Source organism: Clarias gariepinus, chromosome 2, assembly GCF_024256425.1.
Source record: "Clarias gariepinus isolate MV-2021 ecotype Netherlands chromosome 2, CGAR_prim_01v2, whole genome shotgun sequence".
NCBI lineage: Eukaryota > Metazoa > Chordata > Actinopteri > Siluriformes > Clariidae > Clarias > Clarias gariepinus.
The window spans coordinates 2,151,399-2,176,072 of NC_071101.1; the positions used below are offsets into that span (position 1 = coordinate 2,151,399).

The 24,674-nt window shown below is 39.7% G+C and overlaps 1 protein-coding gene across 1 annotated transcript; it reads right to left on the reverse strand.

Moving 5' to 3' along the window:
- Positions 1-411: 411 nt before the first annotated feature.
- On the reverse strand, positions 412-14,854 carry LOC128506893 (MHC class I polypeptide-related sequence A-like). Its single transcript, XM_053477511.1, has 9 exons — positions 14,679-14,854; positions 6,948-7,220; positions 6,557-6,847; positions 6,173-6,457; positions 5,935-6,033; positions 5,532-5,804; positions 4,475-4,765; positions 4,091-4,375; positions 412-1,867 (listed from the first exon to the last, which is right to left on the reverse strand). Exons 1-9 carry the CDS (start codon positions 14,752-14,754, stop codon positions 1,848-1,850), a joined length of 1,893 nt encoding a protein of 630 aa, XP_053333486.1. The 5' UTR covers positions 14,755-14,854; the 3' UTR covers positions 412-1,847.
- Positions 14,855-24,674: the final 9,820 nt, after the last annotated feature.

The window sequence follows — 24,674 nt, forward strand, 5'->3', positions numbered from 1 at the left end:
AGTTTCTTTTTTTTGCTTTTACTTTCTGTTCTTCCATTTTTTAGCCAACAGATCAATGACAATTATTGGTCGTATTAATATGCAGGGAGATCATACATATTCAAAATAGGCGGTCTTAACCTCCAAATATGGGTATTTCGGGAGGAGACTATGGTAAGCTATAAGCACGTGCTCCTGTGCACAATATTCAGATAATTGTGATTTATAAAGCGAACCTTGCGCAGGTTTTGGCGTACGTACGGTTTTATAAATCTGAAAACTTTTGTGCGTACGCAAATTCTGCCTTATGTGCGTACGCACACTTTAAGGATGAAATCTACGCAACATTTTATACATGAGGCCCCAGGTCTGCTGCAAAAAACAACCAGAGAAAAGTTTCATTTGTATTTTTTAAAAGATCTTATAGTTATAATTCATAACAAAGTGGGCACATAGACTAGACACATAAAGTTTCTACAGCTTAACTAAAACAGACAAGTAGGCAAGAAAATCCAGACTGAGAGATGAGATGAGGAAGACATCAAGGTTTTCAAAAAAGGAAAAGCTAAAAGACTTTTTATCTATCATTCCACAAGCATTTAGCATTAGCATAGATTACGCATTTTTCTGCTCTGTAATTATGTCGGTGAAACAAAGTAAAAAAGTGGTAAATTCACTCGCCAAAAGCGGTCTTTCCCACACAACTGAGCTGTATGTGAAAGTGTGGCAAAATTAAATTCTTGATAGTTCTTTGCTGCTCAACTTTGTGACATCACATGCATTAATGTCTTATGAATAAGTTATGCATGGATAAGAATGCGCAGCCCATTCTTACATAATCAATGCTTGGAGTTTGTCAGAATTTGGATGTTTTTGTTTGTTCACCTGCATCTTAAGAATTTACCACAATTTCTCTGTGGGATTAAGAATTAGGGATTAAGTCTGGTGAGTTCGCCGTTTTGTTCCCCGAGCCACTTAGTTATCACTTTAGCCTTATGGTGAGGAGCTCCATTATGCTGAAAAATAAATTGTTCATCACCAAACTGTTCTTGGATGGCTGGGGGAAATTGCTCTCTAAGGATGTTTTTGTATTGTTCTTTATTAATGGCCATGTTCCAAGGCAAAAGTGGATCTGGGAACAAAACATTCATATTTTGTGTCCAGGTCCAGGAAACTCCAAGCGTTTATTATATAAGAATGGGCAGCGCCATCAGTCAGGGTGTGGCCCAGAAGTTGATTGACAACATGTCAGGCCAAATTATATAAGTCTTAAAAAAGGAGGACCAACACTACAAATACTGACCCTTTGCATAAATGTAATGTAATTGACGCTTATAAAATGTTTATCGTTATATTTCAGTATACCAGAGTAACAAAGCAAAAAAAAAAATATATATATATACTGCTACAGTAGCATAAGATCTTGCACTGGTTTGGAATTTTCAAAATCATCCAATATGGTCATTTGTAGCCTCTCCATTTCAAAGTTTGCCATTTTGTGAACTCTGAGATGTTTTTTCCTCAGCACAACTGTACAGAGTTATTTACACTGCACAGCAAACTTTTCCCAAGATTTTGCTTCCTGAAAACCATTTTGTGTGCCATGATGACCCTCTTCTAACTGAACAAAATGATGTTTTAGAATAACTGTATCACAAGGCAATCGTCAGAAACATGATATGAACTTTAATTTTACAATAGCGTATTAGCGTAGTAGAATGTCACAAGGTGTTTTGCTGCGGATTTTAGTTTGTACACATTGTTTGGTGCATCGCACTGCAGGGTCCAAACAGTAGGCAGCCAGCTACTATATAGTCAGGCTCTTCATCAATCTCACTCCTCTAGGTTGATCTTCTGTTTTTAGGTTCTCAGAAAACTCTGGAGACATCTATGTGTGAAAATCCCAGAAAATCAGCAGTTACAGAAATACACAAAGCAGCTTATCTGGCACCAACAATCACATCAGTCACAATCAGTGAAATCACAATCTGCCCATTCGGACCATTGGCGTAAACATTACTGAGAATGGTGTTTAGAGTACTACATTTGTATTCTAGTAGTTCAGTGTCTCTAATTTATTTAGATTTTCTATATGAGGGCAGACGCTCGTCCACAGAAAACATCTTAATTCGGCGTAGCCCTGTGAGCTGCCATTCTTCTCCTTTTGTAGACTAAAATAACAGAAGCATCTTAAAATAAAATGTACTGAGTAGATCCTCATCCTCATTTTATGAGTTTTCAATAATATGTTATAATAACTGTTTTTTGTTTTTGGTGCACAGAAATATTTGTTCAAACTGTTATTAATCTGCCTGAAACTGAAAATAATTCCAAGGAAAAAAATCTGTGGTTCATACAGTATCTGTGATTTATAAGTTTCTACTCAGTAATATTACCTTTGTAACACCACGTGTTTGGCCAACATGACCAAATCTATAAGTATAGAAGTCGCTATAGTCATCTATCTATGTTAAGGCCCCCGGTCCACTGAGCCGAATGTGCTTCTGAATCTAGACCATTGCAAATTCGTTATTACCACTGGAGGATGCTAATACTGTAGCTCCTTACAGCCTTTTTTGTCTCTGTATGAATTCTGATGTGTTCATCGATGTCGTTGGGAGGAAAATTGGAGCATGTTCAAAAATTTTGGCTACTCCTGAAAATTACAATATCTGCATTGTATTCAATCAAACACAAAACTGCATCACTATTTACTGTATGTGTAATGTATGGTGACCCCTGTATACACTCTTACTGTGAAAACTCAGAATAAAGTCATAAAATAAAAACAGAAATAAATAGATAATAAATATATAAACACACGTTTACCTGTGCAGTCAAACATAAAGTGATGCTAAGGATAATAACTAATAATAACAAAGAAAAGGTGTGATTGTGAATCCCTCTCTTTTCTTTCTCTCTCTGCAGGTGAATTTCTCTTAATCATGTTTATTAGCTTTTAAGCATCTTATGAATATTAAAAGCGCGCATGATTCAACTCCATGCAAATATGTTAATGTTACTGTAAATACTGATATGTATTTTCCTTTTTTAATAATACCATATCACTCCTCACACTGTTTTAAAGCAGGTCTAATTGTGTGTGATTCATGTCTTCACACAGCTGTAAATGTCTGTTAATTACAACAGTATTATGCACAAATATAATTTTTCTTAACCTGGAGAGAAAAAAGTGGAGGTGGGCTTTGTCAATCACTTTTTCTTCTTTGTAAGTGTTTTGTAAATGAAATTATATTGTGAGCAGCTTTATTTCAGTCATAATAAACTCACAAAAGCAACAACAAATATAAAACACAGCATAGCATAATGAGGTAATTATCATATTATTACCACCTCGGTAATAATACGTAATAGTCAGTAGGGTCGTTTGAATTTCTCTGTAGTGGCTGTAGTGTCGTTTCCGGTTTCATTATCATTTATTTAGGGCTCCGTAGAACATCGTTAAATTCCTTAAAGTCCCGTCATTGAAACGTTATTATGTCAATAACACGTCCTTATTGCTTGTATTGCTTGTGTCAAAATGCACTGTAGAGCTGTTTTCATGTCCTTACCAATTTGTTTACATTGTTAATGACTCGATGTGGGGTCGCTACACTTTAAAAATGACCTGAACTGGAAGAGACTGCAAGGACCCAGACAGCTGAAGAGGGGCGTCAGCTAATTAGGATCCTATTCTGTATACTTAACTTAGGCTCTTAACTAATACTGTATACAGTACATATCCTATTATTCACTGTCAATTTACACACATGCATACCCTGACATCTTGCACGTTTCATCTCTTTTGTTTATTTTGAATTGCCAGATTTTTTTTCCTATATAGCATATGCAATATTGTGCTAACTGTTTGAATAACATGCTGCTGTAACACAAAAATTTCCCTCATGGGTTCAATAACGTCTGTCTGTCTGTCTGTCAGTCTATCACTGATCAATAGATAACAGCTTTTTTAGGGGGATTGGTATAGCATTCTTCATCTTTAAAAAAGAAAACATTGACTATTAAATACTTATAAACACGTTGCCTTTTTACTGATTTGACTTTCACTTTAACAGAAATGAAGGTGCTGTAAACTAAATATTATACTTACCCGTTGGAGTAAGTATTGGTGTTTGAAGGGCGTTGTGAGACACATAACAATCATAAAGATCTTTGTCCTTGTCTATGATCTCCACACTCTTCCTCAGCTGGTAGATTCCATCACCACTGGGTCTGATTCCTGAAGATGTTACCAGATGTTCAGGTAGGGTTGTTCTCAACTTTCTTATATTCATCTCCACATCTTTAGGATAGAACCCCGTGGCCATGCAGGTCAGAGTCAGCTTGCTGGGGTCAGTCACTGATTTCTTAAAGAATATGTACGCTTCTGGTGGAGCTGAAAACAAGGACAACTTTTATAATATTTTACTTCTTATTTTAGAAAAATATAAATCATGAAGTAAGGTGATCCTTTAAATAATCTTTAGTTACTCACATTGTTTCCTAAGCTCTTCTTTTCCATACTCGATGAACATGGTGAGCCAGTCCACACACTCTTTCTCCAGGTAGCCCTTGGTGTACTGGTTAAGGATGGCCACATCATCCCATTTCTTTTTCGTCGGCTCAGCAGCCGGGACTAGAGCAATCCACCTCGAGTTTACCTCATCGAAGGAGAGGAAATCATCACCATCGTAGCCGTACTCATCAACTCCTCTCACAAATGTAAGTCTTCCATCTGAGCCTTCTTCAACCACACAGCCATGTCTCCACTGAAGGACATGAAGGTCTGAAATGTGCAGTAAAGACATTTAATAATAATTGTTCATTATTTATTAATAAATAAACCTCTGATGTTTAATTAATGATTGGCACGGCGTGCGCCTGGGATGGGTGTGCGCCCAAATCAATATCGCTCCTCGCTCACTCCTCCCCCCAGGTACTGTATGTGAGGGAGCAGGGCCGCGGAATCAGGCACGGCTGGTACGCTAGCAGGGCAATGTGATGCGCCCCAGAGACTTTAAAAAGGGGGAATGCCGCCCATTTGATCTCCGTGAGAGGACAGCGCATGAACGAGCTGCGTGAGCGATCCCTGCCGGCAAAGTGGAAAAGGCCGCAGAGAGGACTGTGTTAGGCCCTCGATCCTAGCCGGGAAAGCCGCCCAGCCGACAGACGTCCAGGAGAGACTCCCGCCTGTGGCGGTGCCCAGAGAGAGCTGGGAGGGGCCGGTCATGGCTCGCATTCAGCGGGAGAGGTCACCGTCATGGGAGCGTGAAGAAGCACTACCTCCGCGTGCTCCAAAATCGCCGCTCTGCTCACCGTCACCACTCACCAGCCTGTGCTCGCATGCCAGCGGGGCACTGCCAACCAGACCTGCACGTACATCACCTTTCCTGTCTTTCCGTCCTCCCTCCTTTAACCCTTTCCTACCCCATTTTTCTAAATAAATTATCGTTTTTTTCTGTAAGACCTCGCCTTGTGTCCGTGTTTTATGGTGTCGCCTGTGCACATAGGGTCGAACCCGTTACAGTGATATACAAGGAAAATTTACTAACCAGTCTTATTGTGTCTCATCCGATCAATTAGGATGTCCATGTTGACCTTAAACCACTGCTCTTTACTCCTGCGGGACTGAGTTCCTTTCTCCCAGTAATCCGCTGGCATCTTCTCTCTCATCCAATTCTGTTTAGGAACCTTAGTCTGAGTCTGACTGTCATAGTAGTCAAGTTCTCGATCATCAAGCAGGCCCATAGCGATGAAGTCATAGATTCCGGGCAGGTTGAGGGGTTTAGAGAGAGCCGTGTAGGTGTAAAACAGAGAGTGCTCACCTGGAAAAGACATACAAAAATATTCAATAAATTATAAAATATTTGTGTGTGCTGTATAATGTATAAATAAACAAAAGTAAACAATTCTGCTTGATTTACTTGAGCTTTGAAAATAATATTTTTTTTTTACTTTTTAATTTTTTAGTGATACCACTCAGAAGAGGCCAGGATCGCTCAGATGTCCCACCCAGGCCAGGATCACTCGGATGTGGGGTGTGTTGGGTGTTTTCTTTAACAGAAAAAACAAATCAATGAAGGGCCAGGAAATGCCTAAATCGAGCAACAACCCCACATACTACAGCATTAGTGCACACTGTAAGCAGGTAATAGTAGAAATGAGGTCCCTGCAAACAAGATATTATACTTACTCAATTGTGCAATTATTGGTTCTTTAAAGGTGCTGTGAGACACATAACAATCATAAAGATCTTTGTCCTTGTCTATGATCTCCACACTCTTCCTCAGCTGGTAGATTCCATCACCACTGGGTCTGATTCCTGAAGATGTTACCAGATGTTCAGGTAGGGTTGTTCTCAACTTTCTTATATTCATCTCCACATCTTTAGGATAGAACCCCGTGGCCATGCAGGTCAGAGTCAGCTTGCTGGGGTCAGTCACTGATTTCTTAAAGAATATGTACGCTTCTGGTGGAGCTGAAAACAAGGACAACTTTTATAATATTTTACTTCTTATTTTAGAAAAATATAAATCATGAAGTAAGGTGATCCTTTAAATAATCTTTAGTTACGCACATTGTTTCCTAAGCTCTTCTTTTCCATAGTCGATGAACTTGGTGAGCCAGTCCACACACTCTTTCTCCAGGTAGACCTTGGTGTACTGGTTAAGGATGGCCACATCATCCCATTTCCTTTTGGTCGGCTCAGCAGCCGGGACTAGAGCAATCCACCTCGAGTTTACCTCATCGAAGGAGAGGAAATCATCACCATCGTAGCCGTACTCATCAACTCCTCTCACAAATGTAAGTCTTCCATCTGAGCCTTCTTCAACCACACAGCCGTGTCTCCACTGAAGGACATGAAGGTCTTAAATGTGCAGTGAAGACATTTAATAATTATTATTCATTATTTAATAATAAATAAACCTCTGATGTTTAATTAATGATATAAAGGAAAATTTACTAACCAGTCTTATTGTGTCTCATCCTATCAATCAGGATTTCCACGTTAACCTTAAACCACTGCTCTTTACTCCTGCGGGACTGAGTTCCTTTTTCCCAGTAGTCCTCTGGCATCGTCTCTCTCATCCATTTCTGTTTAGGAACCTTAGTCTGAGTCTGACTGTCATAGAAGTCGAGTTCTCGATCATCAAGCAGGCCCATAGCGATGAAGTCATAGATTCCGGGCAGGTTGAGGGGTTTAGAGAGAGCCGTGTAGGTGTAAAACAGAGAGTGCTCACCTGGAGAAGACATACAAAAATATTTAATAAATTACATAATATTTGTGTGTGCTGTATAATGCATAAATAAACAAAAGTAAACAATTCAGCTTGATTTACATGAGCTTTAAAAGTGATTTTTTTTTTTACTTTTTAATTTTTCCCCCTGGAAGTTGATTGTAGCTACACTATGGAAAGCAGATAAACCACCAATCAGAGGTTGTTGTGGTTGTTGTGATTGTGTACAAACATAATTAACATATTTGAATAAAAACATTAAATGTCAGGCATATATTTATATTATGAATAAAGTGTCACATGAAAATAATTACTGATATTTATTTACTACTATGTTTTCATAACCTATAATGAGAATTATTCCTTCAAATGTATCCAAAAAGCTTTGTGTCAATGTATTTGTTTTAACAATGTTTATGAACTGATCAGGCTCTGGTGCCCCATGTGAGATGTGCCCCAGGTGCCTTGTTCTGTAATGTAACATTTGTGGTACAGGCAACAAATTTGGTACAAATGTAGTTTAGAGACCCCTCTTTCAGAAAAGGCTGTTACCCGCCTAAAGAATTCAAAATGGGGGCCATTTTCCATGATGGCGGACTATTAACATATGTTTTTTTCACTTAAATGTTAAACTATTTAGGAAAAGTCAAATAAAAACTCTCAAAACATACCTGTTGATTATGAAAAATGCAAATATATACAAATAAAAGTTACAATTGTAAAACAACTTAACACTTGAATGAACATGAAAGTAAAAAAAAGATAAATGGAGTGCAAGTATAACAGAAATCTAATTTCTTTATTATTTGTTTTCAATCTATCTTTGCACTATTGTTTGCATTTCCTACTGACTTATTATTATGATACTAATCATTGCATTTGCGGCCACAAAGCTCTGTGCAAAGTAAACCCAGGTGAAAGTACTGGCATCTACATTTTGTCAATTGTTGACAGCTTTGGCTTATTGGTGGCAGTTTTAACCAGTTTTCACCCTGTTTGTACCACCCCCAATTGGCAGGACCATATTGTTGCACTTCACATACAACTGCCTGTCCCCAAACACATGCTGCTTGATAATTAGCACGCTTTGTATGCTCTTCATGAGCTGTTTACGAGCAAATATGCCCACCTGTGCCTTGTAATAATAATATATAAATAATATAATTATATAATAATAGAAAAGTAATATTCTTGTCAGACATCAAAATTACAAACTGCTCTAGAGTGCTCATATCTTCATAATCAATAAGTCATGTTTGCCATGCTGACTTTTTTCCTTTGCATTAGAATGCAGATACATCACAACCAGTAAATGCATGGGAAAAAAACATGCCACTTGGTTTTTCATTATACATGATACAACGTCATGAACAGGCAACCACTGCATTGCCCGAAATGAAGCCATAGTTCTTGCAAACCCATTTCCCGCGGCAAGGAAAATGTTGAAATGGCAATTGCAAGAATATCAGTGTCACAAGCTTTAAGATGATTAGCAGATCATCTCGTCATCTAACCCCTTCACCTGTTCATTAGACCCAATCCCTTCCACAATGCTCCAGGCTATCTCATGAGACCTCCTTCCCTTCACCACAACCATCATCAACCATTCCATATCATCTGGTCATTTTCCTGCTGCTTTTAAGAAGGCAAGCGTTGTTCCCATCTTCAAGAACCCCTGCCTGGACCCATCAGAACAATCGGCTCGGTATCACTTCTCTCTTTTATTTCCAAAATTCTTGAAAGGACTGTTTATAACCAAATGTCTCTTTATCTCTCACAGAACAACCTTATTGATCCCAACCAATCTGGATTCAAAGTGCCCTTCTGTCAGTCACTGAGAAGCTCCAACTGTCAACTGTCCTCATCCTCCCGGACCTGTCAGCTGCATTTGAACCACAAGATTCTATTATCTATTCTTACAAGCCTTGGAATTTGTGAAACAGTGTGGCAATAGTTAGATTTTTACCTTAAAGATAGGTCATATGAGTTAACATGGAGGGGATCTACATCTGCCCAACGTAGACTCTCTACTCGTGTTCCGCAGGGCTCTGTACTTGGTCCTTTTTTTTCTCCCTCTATACATAATATGTCTCTTGGTATGGTCATATAATCGCATTGATTTTCATACCACTGTTATGCAGATGACACACAACTTATTCTCTTCTTTCCTCCCTCTGACACTCAGGTTTCCACTCATGATCTCAGCATGTCTGGCAGACATCTCATCCTGGATGGCAGCTCATCAGCTGAAGCTCAATCTGAGTAAAACCGAACTGTTGTTCATCTCTTGTGACTCATCCCCAGGTGAAAACCAATCTTGGGGTAACCGTAGACAATCATCTGTCATTTTCCCCACACATCGTCAACCTTACTCGCTCTTGTAGATTTTTTCTTTACAATATCAGAAGAATCTGCCCATTTCTTTCTTCGCAGGCTGCTCAGGTGCTTGTTCAAACCCCCTGTTATTTCAAGACTGGACTACTGCAACTCACTCATGGCAGGCCTGCTCCTGTCCACGATTCGTCCTCTGCAACTGATCGAGAATGCATGATACGTCTCATTTTTAACCTTTCCAAGTTTTCCCACACCACCCCACTCCTCCGCTCCCTGCACTGGCTTCCTGTAGCCGCCCGCATCAAATTCAAAACGCTGAATGCTTGCCTACAAAGCTACCCAGCACCCAGTTACCTCTCTGCTCTAATCACACCACGCACTGCACCACGTTCCCACGTTTTTTCTGTTCTGGCACCTAGGTTGTGAAACAAACTTCCTCTAGAAGAGCAGAGACTTTGACGATCTTCAAACATCAACTTAAGATGTATCTATTTTTCCCCCCGCCCAAAAAAAACCTCTTCCCAGTTGTGTTTGACTAATGGCACTTAGTTAACCCAGTGTAAGTATCTATCCAGTGATGTAAACTTTAAAGCACTTTTTGTAAGTCGCTCTGGATAAGAGTGTCTGCCAAATGTCTAAATGTAAATGTAATTAGCAAGATGTGTTCTGCTGCTTAGTGGCATGCATAGCATGAACAAATATTCATGAATCTGCTTTTTCGTGATTACAAAGCGCTAAGCCCTCAAGATGTAGTTTTTGTTGTTGCCGAACACCTGGTCCAGCTTTGTTACAATTACAACATTGTCCAAGCAAAACATCATAATCTTTTCAGAGTTCAGTCTTGTTTAGATCTTCTCTCTAAAACCTTCCAATTTGGTGGTACCTAATTATTAGTAACGCTTGGTATTATTAGTAACACTTTGTAGACATCAAAAACTATGATTGGGGTTAACCCTGTTAGTTCTACTGTATTGTGTACTGTATACATAATCCTTAAATGTTCTTGGAGCCTGTGGGGTCAAAGAATATATCATGGAAGATCCGTTGATTATTAAAACATCACACTTGGGCTGTGTATCTGTATCTGTAGGTGAAACATTTGACTCCAAAATGTTTGCCAATTGAGATTTTTAACAAGAGTGGAGTTTTCATTGTCAGTTAATGCTGCAGGAAATGTCTGGTTTTCATGTTTGAAGAAATCAGTTAGGTCACATTCCCGTGTGTTACAAGAAATGAAGAGTTGAGAAAAAAGACGACAATCATGTTTAAGAATGCGTTGTTTAGTGGCTTGTGGCCCTGACTGCTCTTGGCAGAAAAACTTAATCTTGTTCTTTTTTATTGGCTTATAGAATGAATTCTCATCTCCAAGACCTCCCTGAGAACTCCCTGAAGGCAGTTTTACCATTTTTATGGTGAGTTTTGATGAGCTCTGCGGCACTCAGATGGGCAATAGTTTTGGTGTCCAGTGTAAGAAGATTAGCTGATTCTTCTTGAAATGGATTCCCCATTTCCTTGAACACCACAGGTAAATTTTGAACTTTTGTCTGTGAAAGACTTTTGAGAATGAGTAGTCTGCTCGTCATGAGTCACATCTTTGCTGACTTCCTTGTTCTGACAAGCGGATTCACAGTTAAATAGTTAATGACTGATTTCAGGCCCAGATACCATCCATTACCTTAATGCTGAGCACCACCGTTCTCCTTCACAACTGCATTCGCCAGCTCATGAGCTTGGTCATTGGCCAAACCAAAGAAGTCAAGATGCGTTTTGAATGACAAACTTCCCTTCTTTGAATTCTTGAGCCAGTTCTCTACCATGACTCTGAGGTGAATGGAAAGCCACCGAGCATACAGTAGTTAAAATTGTTATTGGCAAAAAATAGGGAATTAATCCTGCCAGAGATTCACAATACAAGTTGAAATCTCACTTTTTAAAGGACTATATTGATGAAAGTGTAACAACTTTTATTATTAAGACAAATTCCCCGAATTGGAATTGTGGGCTTTCTTTTCGCCGTTTCTCATACCAATCTTCTAAACCCAGAGCAGTCTGATTTTGCCAAGTTGTCCTCTGATGCATGGGCGTCGCTAGGCCATTTTTAGGGGGGCTTTAGCCCCCCTAACATTTGTACTCAGCTCCTCTAAAAATTCTCCATAAACTTCACACAAATTGGTAATCGCCCATCGTCCCCTATAAATTTCATATTAAAGCAACGGCAGACTTCGGCTCCTCCCTGTCTTTCAGCGGGTCTTCAATTCACCATCACAGAGCGAGGATTAAGGCAAGGTGTGTGTTTTTCTTTAAATTGTTATATCTGTATCAGCCCATCAGTGCAGTCCTTTCTTATAAATACAGTTTACAAAATGTCATGAGGGATTAATCAGTTAAATCTTCGCTGTGTTCACCCTCATCATACCAGCTGTTTCCTCTAGTGAAAATGAAGCCCTTAATACACACTCTATGAACCTATAGTCTACTTTATAAAACAATTATGTCTTACTGTTTTAATTGGAAAACCTGACTGTCTATATAAAACATTACACAGTGCATATGGCATTAACTACTATAGAGTTATACACATAAATGATTAAAAATAGTGACAGACAGCATTCAGTGCACTCGGTTTAACTGCATAGTAGTGTGATTTACAGAGATAGAAAAAAAAAATGTTTTTTTTTGTAATAAATATTGTCCCAAATCGTAAAATATATTTATTAGCCTTAAAGTGTAGGGTTTTTGTCACTTTAATTTAGAAAAAGTTACTTTTTTAATGAATAGAAACAAAAAAAGAATGATATTAAAAAGATGCCTTGTATAATTACATTAAAACAATGTTTGTCTATATTAATGAATTTGAATAAATAGCCTAGTAGCTATAAAGTGTTAAGGGGTTGAATAGAGAACCTAGTGTCTTATTTATGTAGCTAAAACACTAAATTAAACTAGATAACATGATGATAAAAGTTTTAATATTTATATTTAACTGTAGATGGAAGGTTTTTCAAGTCACATGAAAAAAAAAGATGTTCTATTCTTACCTGCTGCACATTTGGAGACCTTCTCCCATGTGACTTATAAAACCCTTCCATCTCCAGTTCTCTGTTCAGTTCTACAGGTCAGTTCTCTGAAAGCGCGGCCTCTCAGGAACATTAACACTGTGATACCCAAAATTGATTGAAGTCATTGCATCAGAAACTATTTTTCACATTTTTTTTATGTCTGCCAGTTTCCAACAAAAAGCAGCAGTATAGTCAAAGAATGAACAGATAATTGTTTGACATTATTGGCCCCCACACAGTTTATTCCATTGTCCAGCCTCAGATTATATTTATATTTATATTTATATTGCTAATCAATGTAAGTTCAAAGTTATATGCTGTTTTCTAGTTACATTTTTCTGATTTTAACTGTACATACAAAAAAATTTATACGGTAAACAGTGTGTGTGATCAAGAAGACGCATTTGAGTACTGATTCTGAGCAAGTCAAATATGTGTAAAACATCTATGGGGGCTAAGCCCCCCTTATCTGAAAATCCTAGAAATGCCCCTGCATTAATTCCATGTAATAATCATATGGTTCTCTCTAAAGCATATTCAGACAGCAGGTTGTCACTTAATGCATTTGTCTGGTTTGAGTGACACTGGGTGCAGACAGGTACGACTCGGCTGTCCCTGAGGATGTCATTGTCATATATTTAACATAATTAAACACATTCTAGTTATGAATATGGAGTTTTCCGTGGCTAATTCTATAACGAAACACTCCTCCAAAAACAACTTTTATTCATTTTTATTTAAAAAATTAGGTTTACTGTGATATTATTTTGATTATACTTAGGCATGATTTCTGAAGCTGTACTCACTGTTTCTGACAGTAAATTTTCATTGATATTTTGAATTACTCAACACTGACACAAAAATTTAAAACTAAAACGATCGACATCTTGAAAAATGGTCGACATTTAAAATTTTTCAGGTGGCTAATGGGCTTTTCTGAAAGAGGAGACTCTTAAGTTACATTTATGCCAAATTTGGTGCTTGTACCACAAACTGAACGATTGTTTGGCTAACCTGCCCGGCTATACTACTTACTTAGAACATGAACTTATGAACATACTTCAAATTCAAATTTTATTTGTCACATACACAGTTATACATAGTACGATATGCAGTGAAATGCTACTTGGTGTTAGAATGATAAAACTCAGAGAGCCTCAGTACCAGGACATGTGGGAATTTATTTACACAGACAGCAGTGGGGAAACGGTATCTGACGGTGAGTATTCTATCCATCGGGATGTGTTTCCCTTGCTATAATGAACATACTTAGAAGGATGCAACTCTGATAATTCAATATTATAAAATATAAGGAGAACAGTGTTAATGCACAGACTTTCCCTGTGGTCGGGAAACACGTCAGTCCTGGAGAGACTCAGTCTGATATGTCTTTTAAAAAATGTCTCATCAGTAAAGTGCAGCAAAACCACATGTGTGATAATAGAAACTCTTCAGATACAGTATAATAATAATAATAATAATAATAATAATAGTTGTCCATTTTTATAAAATTAAATAATTAAATATTATATCAAAAATACCAAAGAAAACTATTACATTTATAAAATATCATAAATAAATTATGGGTTGTAAAGTGATTCAAATAAAACAACACAACACGTTATGATAAGTTTCGTTTTCAGTGCGTGTGAAAATCTCCGTCTTTTCCATTTCAGAGATTAAAAACAGTCACGATGTCACTTTTACACTCTGTAGAGTCTCAGTGGCGCGCGCGCATCCTCTCGGGCGCGAGCCTTGCTCTAAATGCGCTGTTTTCATAACTTACACCGCAAATTATAGTTTACTTCATTAAATATGAGCTGATTATTAATAATCACACACACACACACACACACACACACTGAGTGCTGTTCTGTAGTTTCTGTAACTTTGTACTCACTTAGTTATTAACCTAGTTAACCCAGTGTAAGTATGTATCCAATGATGTAAACATTAAAGCACTTTTTGTAAGTCGCTCTGGATAAGAGCGTCTGCCAAATGCCTAAATGTAAATGTAAATGTAAGTTATAAATCTTTATAAAGTTACTTTCGGTTTGTATAAACTCACCTCCTGAAGCGGGTCCGACACACCCGAGTGTGAGGAACACACACACCACACACACCGTCTTCATTATCATCATCATCTTAACGTTTATCAGCTGTTACCATAGAAACCACTGAACAGCGGACACACAGGAGTGATTGATGTCCAGATCAGATTATTGTCCGACACTTTGTTACAGCGCGGTGAGAAGGAGGAGGCTCATGCGCATGCGCACTACAGCCTGAACAGTGAACCGTTATCTTATTTATGTTTACAGTATGTTTCTGCTTGATGTTTTCTGATCAGATGAAGCAGCAGAATGATATTTATAATACATTTCAGTTTTGATATAATTGCTTTACATCTTATATTCCTAAATGTAAACAGAGGGTGCGCGTGAATCTTCAGATTGAGTGTTGTTAAAAGGAAAGGTGATTTAACACAAGATGGCCCTGTCCCATCTCTTTTGGAACGTGTTGCAGGCATCAAATTCAAAATGAATGAATATTTGCAAAAGACAATAAATTTTATCAGTTTAAACATTGCATATCTTGTCATTATGGTGTTTTCAATTGCATATCGGCCAACAAGGATTTTCAGGTCTGTTTTTGTTTTTATTTTTATGTTTTATACAATGTCCTAACTTCACTGGAATTGGGGTTTGTATAATATAAGGGAACCCCCAATATTCATTTTAACCTTCCTGTGTTACTATGCGCGATATGGAGAGCCGCACCATGAGATGTTGGAATGTTTTAAGAGCCCTGACGCAGGCCTTTAGAGGGGGGTGAATAAAACAGGAGTTTGTGAGAGTTCTCGTTCGGAGAGGCCGTGGGGTTATTAATTAGGGAACTGAAAAAGAAACAAAAGAAAATTAAAACCACAAAATAAACAGAGTTCCGCCGTCTACGCGAGAACGGACAGGGTTCTGAAAACAAAACAAAAAAAACTTAAGATCTTCTCAGGGCCTATATCCTTACCTAGGGTATAAGTGAGTGAGGAAGAGTTTTTGTTTTGTACATTATTAACTCAAAACCGAGCACTGGACTTCCTGGCCCACAGCAGCCCACCACATCATAATACATTGAACTATCAATGTACTATGATTACATATCACTGAACATATAGTATATTGGTTCATATTTGCAAAAGAAAGAAACACACTAAAGAACATTAAGACAAACATATAAATCTACAAAGACAATATTTTAGCTAGTCAGGGCGTATCATTTTGATGCAGTCAGTATAAGATATACAGTACTTATCAGTGTGACCTGCTACTGCATCAGGGTCAGTGATGATAAACCAGTGCCTGCTGATGATGACCAACACCTCTCCCCTTCTTTATCCGAGTGAAAATGATGCCAATCAAACTGAAGAGGTCATCTGGACTAAAATCAGTAGCAGCATTAACTCATGCTAGTAATTATTATTGTAGTCAATATTCATTTAAAATACTTTCTCAGCATTTTTTATATTTAGTAATCATTAAAACAAGTAACTAGTTTACTAGCCCGAGCTAATGCTGCCACTGATTTTATTCCAGTTTACCTGATTTCCATCCTGACTCACTGACCCTGAGGCCAACACCTCTCCCCTTCTATACCTGAGCCAAGTGAAAAGGATGCTGTGGGCCAGGAAGTCCAGTGCTCGGTTTTGAGTTAATACTGTACTAAACACAAACTCTTCCTCACTCACTTATACCCTAGGTAAGGATATAGGCCCTGAGTAGATCTTAAGTTTTTATTTTTAGTTTCCAGAACCCTGTCCGTTCTCGCATAGACGGTGAAACTCTGTTTATTTTGTGTTTTCAGTTTTCTTTTGTTTCTTTTTCAGTTTCCTAATTAATAACCCATGGCATCTCCAAACGGGAACTCTCAAAAACTCCTGTTTCATTCACCCCCCTCTAAAGGCCTGCGTCAGGGCTCTTAAAACATTCCAACATCTCGTGGTGCGGCTGTCCATACTTCGCATCGGAACACAGGAAGGTTAAAATGAGTATTGGGGGATCCCTTATGTTAAACAAACCTGTTAAGTTGATTGCCATCCTTTTCACTTGACACTTGCTCGGGTATAGAAGGGGTGAGGTGTTGGTCATCATCATCACTGACCCTGAGGCTGCTGAATCCAGCCTTGCTATCCCTGACCTAATGCGTAAATAAAACTAAGCAATTTCCCTCTGGGATTAATAAAGATCTTTGAATCTTGAATTGAATTTATCCACATTGGCCAGCGGCCCACCGGGAAAAATGCCCGGTGCTCCAGATGGCCAGTCCACCATTGTCAAGACACCCAGGACTGAACTCCACGTGGTAGCAGCCTGCGGATCTGCCCGTTCCGAACAGTTTATGCACGGCTCTGCTGGCGTCGTTACATTCTGGTTATGCAGTGCAAGTTCACTTCCCCAAAAATGGAATCAAGTTAAAGAAGATTTTCTCTGCTGCAGTCTTTTCTGATTTGTTACAAGTTTCATAGTTTTGAAAAAAAATGGGTTAAGTTCTCAACCAATATGCACTTATAACAACCTTTACTTTGTTCAAGACAAAGATAATCAATAGAGAGAAGTTTAAAGGAAACACTGGTGTCATGTGCTCTACACCAAGGTCGGACGCAAATGCAGGTGATGTCACAAGAGTAGTTTATTCTTTGATTTTTTTTAACAGAAACAAAAAAGTCTTTCAACAGAAACTCAACTTAAAGATTTGTCCAAACTCTTGTGGAGTGCTCTACAGGGTTTTGACCCCGGACTTCCAAGACTTTTCAATCCTGGGAAACAGGCAAACACAATAGTTCTTACAAACAAGCATGACACACGCACACAAACACAATTGTACCCACAACAGTGGACGAACAGGTATCTACGGGATCGGCTGGTTTAAGTAGGGTAGTACACAAGGGAGACACAGGTGAATCTACTTTAGTCTTATTAATTCAATTCAATTCAATTTTATTTGTATAGCGCTTTTAACAATTGGCATTGTCCCAAAGCAACACAATTGTTAAAAGCGCACAATTAAAAGAATTATTTAAGTTTGTATGGAATTTTAATGTGTATAAATCAAAATGGTTAGATAGTCCCTGGTGAGCAAGCCGAGGGCGACAGTGGCAAGGAAAAAATCCCTGAGATGGTAATAGGAAGAAACCTTGAGAGGAACCAGACTCAACAGGGAACCCATTCTCATTTGGGTGAAACAGAAAGCAGGAATTGATCTGCATTTATACAGTGTGTTAGGTGGCAGGCAGTTCAGCATAACAGTTGATGTTAATTGATGTTAATATGGAGTTCAGTTAGTTATTAAAAACTCAGGTAAACTTGTATAAAGTTCCAGTCCTGAACTATTTAACAGTCAAGTCCCCAGAGAAACAGTTGTGAACACCAGTCGAGGCCAGAACCGTCTTCTAGGTAGAGAGAATCATCCCCAGACATGAGACGCATCCCAAAGAGACACACGGGGCATCCATGTGACGAGATCTCCAACCAGAAGCGGGGCACCAGGATGGGTCAGACAGGTCCGGAGGGCAGAGGGAGTCTGGATTACTGGCAGCTCAGGAACGACATGTGTAGCTCATGTGTAACCATTTAATGCTTTATATGTCAAGAGTAGTATTTTAAAATCAATGCGAAATTTCACAGGAAGCCAATAAAGTGAAGATAAGATAGGTGTGATGTGCTTGTTTCTTCTGGTTCTAGTGAGGACTCTCGCTGCTGCATTCTGGACTAGCTGAAGCTTGTTTATGCACATACAGTGGTGTGAAAAACTATTTGCTCCCTTTCTGATTTCTTATTCTTTTGCATGTTTGTCACACTTAAATGTTTCTGCTCATCAAAAACCGTTACCTATTAGTCAAAGATAACATAATTGAACACAAAATGCAGTTTTTAAATGAAGGTTTATGTTATTAAGGGAGAAAAAAACCTCCAAATTTACATGGCCCTGTGTGAAAAAGTGATTGCCCCCTTTGTTAAAAGTTAACTTAACTGTGGTTTCTCACACCTGAGTTTAATTTCTGTAGTCACCCCCAGGCCTGATTACTGCCACACCTGTTTCATTCAAGAAATCACTTAAATAGGAGCTACCTGACACAGAGAAGTAGACCAAAAGCACCTCTAAAGCTAGACATCAAGATCCAAAGAAATTCAGGAACAAATGAGAACAAAAGTAATTGAGATTTATCAGTCTGGTAAAGGTTATAAAGTCATTTCTAAAGCTTTGGGACTCCAGCGAACCACAGTGAGAGCCATTATCCACAAATGGCAAAAACATGGAACAGTGGGGAACCTTCCCAGGAGTGGCCGGCCAACCAAAGTTACCCCAAGTGCGCAGAGACAACTCATCCGAGACGCCACAAAAGACCCCAGGACAACATCTAAAGAACTGCAGGCTTCACTTGCCTCAATTAAGGTCAGTGTTCACGACTCCACCATAAGAAAGAGACTGGGCAAAAACAAAGCCTGCATGGCAGATTTCCAAGGCGCAAACCACTTTTAAGCAAAAAGAACATTAAGGCTCGTCTCAATTTTGCTAAAAAACATCTCAATGATTGCCAAGACTTTTGGGAAAATACCTTGTGGACCGACGAGACAAAAGTTGAACTTTTTGGAAGGTGCGTGTCCCGTTACATCTGGCGTAAAAGTAACACAGCATTTCAGAAAAAGAACATCATACCAACAGTAAAATATGGTGGTGGTAGTGTGATGGTCTGGGGTTGTTTTGCTGCTTCAGGACCTGGAAGGCTTGCTGTGATAGATGGAACCATGAATTCTACTGTCTACCAAAAAATCCTGAAGGAGAATGTCCGGCCATCCGGCCAACTCAAGCTGAAGCGATCTTGCGTGCTGCAGCAGGTCAATGACCCAAAACACACCAGCAAATCCACCTCTGAATGGCTGAAGAAAAACAAAATGAAGACTTTGGAGTGGCCTAGTCAAAGTCCTGACCTGAATCCTATTGAGATGTTGTGGCATGACCTTAAAAAGGCGGTTCATGCTAGAAAACCCTCAAATAAAGCTGAATTACAACAATTCTGCAAAGATGAGTGGGCCAAAATTCCTCCAGAGCGCTGTAAAAGACTCGTTGCAAGTGATCGCAAACGCTTGATTGCAGTTATTGCTGCTGAGGGTGGTTCAGGGGGCAATTACTTTTTCACACAGGGCCATGTAGGTTTGGACATGCTGATGCTTGATACACTTACCGGTCTGGGCCCAATCGACTGGAAGAGAAACACACACACACACACACACACACACACACACACACACACACACACACACACACAGGCATGATGACTGAAGATCTCTGTTTATTTTTAACAAAGAGAGCACATTTAAAAGGTGCTGCGTCAAGAACATCAAAGGACCAGACAGGAGAGAGGAAATACATTTACATTCTCCTGATTAAACAAAAGGGTTCCAACAGACAAGAGCCATTTGGATATATCCTCATATGGATACAGGACATAGAAGGTGTTACCACAGAAGGCATAAGGAAGCATAGTGAGGGGTCTGTTCTCAGCGCACAGGAATCTTCTTATTAGATTATAATGTCTTACATTATTATAAAACCTTACACCAGGTGAATGACTTTGTCAGCACTGCCATGTAGCAGGCATAAAATTTGAAATGAGCTCATTTTGTGCATACACAGTAATTGTAAAATTTCTCTGTTTAAAGATTAATGTTCTCCATGTTCTTTTATAAATAAAATACTGGCTCGTGTGATTTATAAGTCTTTAAGTTTTGGTATTATTTAGTACATTTCTGTTTAAATTCAACAAGCCTTTAAGTTGTGTTTTGGGTGTTTGGCTTTTGACCACTTTGTATAAGAATTCTGAGTTCCCTTTCAAAAGTTACACTCGATGCTGCATGAAAAGGCTATGGGAACATCTTTTTGTGTTGCCGGTTGTGAACCATGTGTGTATCAAACACGCCAAATTTTTGGCTTATTTAACCTTATAAAGACATTTCTAAGGCTTTGGAACTTCAAGAGCACAATGACTCCAGACCAGTGTTTTGCCGGTGAGGAGACTACGAATTTGTGATTTTGTTTGTCAATTAGTCCTTGAAAACCGGAAAAATACCATGAACAATACTACAGAAAACCCCTGCAAAATGTCCGGCTCTTCTGTATACTTCTCCGTGAGGGAGGTCACTGGTGGTTTATGAGCACTGCTATATAGACGAAATTCTTCCTTTCTCTCGCGCTCTTGCCGGATCAGGAAGTTTTTCTGTCTACTTCTTAAGCGCGCATCGACGCTTCTTGTGAATGGGCAGGAAAAACCTACTCTCTTGTGTCCACAGATAAGGAGTTACTGCAGGTAAGTAATGCATGCGTTTTGCATATCGCCTGGCTGTCGAAGCGGAATGTCCCCAAGCGCTCAAAATTAGACAACAGGTTTCTGTTGGGTGGTCAGGGGGTAGAGCCTCAGTGATGCTCTCTCTCCTCTTTTTTTGGTGACCTTCATGACGAGGTAACTCTTTCATGGAATAAGCCTTATTCATCCTGTATGTTTTCGTGCCATCAACTTCGATTTATTCGAATACCATTGATGCAAAGGCAATAACAAAAAAAAAAATTGTGATGATGCCCCAGATAGAAGAGACGCTTGCGGCCTATCTCTCTCCTAGGACATCATCCTCCCTGAAAAAGCCAACACTTCCTTCCAAGCCATGTAGACTTTCATCTTCCCTGGGGGGAAAATCTTTTCAGGCAGCAGGTTAAGCTGGGACTGCACTGCACACCATGGTGGTTGTAAGAAAGTCTGTGCCGGTAACTAAGCGACCTCATATGCGCAACCGCGGTGCAGACTGACGCGCTCCAACACAACCTGAGCGCACGCAAGAAGCAACAAGCTGTGCGCTGCTATGTGCGTGAGCCATGTGAGAAAGTTTAGCGAGTGCAGTATTTGGGACTGTGTGCATGAGTATTCCGGCTGTCCAGAGATTTAATATAGCAGATTGTGTGCGTTAATGCCATATAGTAAGTTGTCATTCTTATTTCCTGTTTAATAATTAAGATTACCACGTTATTATTGTGATTTATGGTCAATATTAGATTCATACAAATTCTCCTAGTTAACTGTTAAGCATGTGGTATGTATTATGTTGCCCATTAAAGATATTCTCAGCTATATTGTTTATTACATAGTTGCATATTTGAGTAGTTTAATCAGTAATGTTAGGTACAGTCTGTGACTCACTTTGTATTATATTGGATTATATTATACCACAGGTGCTTGTGCTAGTTATTATTGTTTCGATTATCCCTGTGATTACCCAAATATTACAGTTTGGTTTAGTTACTGTTTAGGTATTAAATCAATGTATATGGGCACTAATTTGATAATGTTGTGTTAATAATGCCTAATTTTTATTTGCTATTTTCAGAACCATACACACACCCACCCACTCACTAAGAGCATAACACACAACAAACTATACAACTGTTGCCCATGCCTACTTGAACTGTTCATTAAACATTGTCAATTCAGCAATTGGTCTGGTTCTTGTGTCCTGGCCGACACCCAAGGGTGATTACCACAAAAATACGATTCAGCTTTATACTTTATACGATTCAACTAGAATACAGTCCTTCTAAGTCTCAACAACAGCGGTTTTGCAGGGTTACCAGGCTGACCTGCTGAAAGACTTGAGCATTGGTGGGGCTCTTGATGATAGGGTGTTCTTGGAATTAAGCCGAGCCACAGATTTGTCTCTTCGTGCAACAAAGCAGACGGCCCTTGCTATTGGCCGTTCTATGGCTGCGATGGTTTCTGCGGAGAGGGACTGAATCTCATGGGCATCAAGGATAAGGATCGTGAATTCCTCCTTCCGGCCTGTTTGGCGAAGCTAAACTCGGTCGCCACTAGGTTTCAGGAGGCGAAGCTATACGAACAAGCCTTCAGGAAATTCCTTCCCCGCCTTGCTCGGGTCTGACTCTTGCGAGCCGTGTAGCACAGAAGGAAAGTGTTTTGAGCCAGCACCCCCTCGTAAGACTGGTGCACTTTGCAATCCGCCTCAAAGAAGTCGGACCGGCGTACTGTCTTCTTCACGAAGAAAAAGTCCTGAGGCTCATTAAAAAGAAATGCCCAGGAACGTGGGGGTGCCCCCCCCCCCAGGAGGGGCACATAGAATTCCTTTTGAGAATGAAGTGTTCTCCCTGGAACCCCCTAGGAAGTCAGTGTTCATGCTCCGCCACGACTGGTGTTTCGGGCAACACCGGTCTTTAACAAAATGTTCTTTTCCTGCCATGTTTCAGGATGCTGAACATCTAACACCCCCTGTCTAACTGAACCGCCAAGACTTCTGCCCATTTCGAAGAAACTGCCAGCGTGGAGACTACTGCCAAGTATATCTCCTTAGGTACTAAGCACTGTAAAGAGAGGGTACAGGATTCAGTTCTCACATCGCCCTCCGCATTCCGTGAAAACAGAAAGGGCGCACCTGCCGACTGGGAAAAGGGGCCATAAAACATGTTCCCCTACCAGACAGAGAGTCAGGCTACTACAGTTGATATTTCTTGGTTCCCAAGGGGAACGGGGGCTGCGTCTAATTTTAGATCTTCGCGGGCTGATTCAATTTCAATTCAATTCAATTTTATTTGTATAGCGCTTTTACCAATTATTGCCGCAAAGCAGCTTTACACAATCAAAAGAATTATTTAAGTTTGTATGAAATGTGAATGTATATGAATCAAAATGGTCAGTTTGTCCCTGGTGAGCAAGCCGAGGGCGACAGTGGCAAGGAAAAACTCCCTGAGATGGTAATAGGAAGAAACCTTGAGAGGAACCAGACTCAACAGGGAACCCATCCTCATTTGGGTGAAACAGAAAGCAGTAAATGATCTGCATTCATACAATGTGTTAGGTGGCAGGCAGTTCAGCTATAATAGCTGATGTTAATTGATGTTAATATGGAGTCCAGGTAGTTATTGAAGACCCAGGTAGACTTGTAGGAAGTTCCAGTCCTGAACTATCGAACTGTCAAGTCCCCAGAGAAACAATTGCCAACACCAGTCGAGGCCAGAACCATCTTCTAGGTAGAAAGAATCATCCCCAGATACCAGACGCATCCCAAAGAGACACATGGGGCATCCATGTGATGAGATCTCCAACCAGAAGTGGGGCACCAGGATGGGTCAGACAGGTCCAGGGGGCAGAGGGAGTCTGGATCACTGGCAGCTCAGGGACGACATGTGTAGCTCGACAGAGAGAGAGAAAGAGTGAAAGGGGGAGACAGGGGGAGAGAGGAAAGAGAAAGAGGGAGAGAAAGAGAATAAGAGGAGAGATGGCAGTTAGGTATGGTCACAGTCACACAATGTATAATGTGAATGTATATTAACTGTAGAGTGCAAGCAGAGACTCTGGCAGGACTAACTATGACAGCATAACTAAAAGGGAGAGCCAGAAGGAAACACAAACATGAGGGCTTCCTGAGATGTAAAGCAAACAATCAACTTACCGTCAGCAAACCTGAGTGATCAATGAGAGTGGGGAAGACAGCATCTAAACATACCAGTTCACCATAATACTCTACGTCCATGAGTCCCCCAGATCTGCTCCTTTACCTAAGGCAAATCTATTTATAAAAATGCTTGGCTAAATAAATAGGTTTTTAGCCTGGACTTAAACACTGAGACTGTGTTTGAGTCCCGAACACTATTTGGAAGACTTATTATATTTCCATAATTTCGGGGCTTTGTAAGAAAAAGCTCTGCCCCCAGCTGCATTTTTCATAATATGCGGTACTGACAAGCAGCCTGCATCCTTTGATCGAAGTAGGCGTGGCTGTTCGTAAGACACTAGCAGTTCATTTAGGTACTGCGGCGCGAGACCATTTAGCTAGCTGATCCGCTATCTGAAAAAAATACAGGTTAAAAATGTTGACTGTCAAAGTGATTGTTTCTTAAATCCAACCAAGGGATTGGTTTGTGACAATCGATCTGAAGGATGCATACTTTTATATATAAATATTGCCACAACACAGGAAGTTCCTGAGGTTCGCTTTCAGGGGCGAAGCTTACC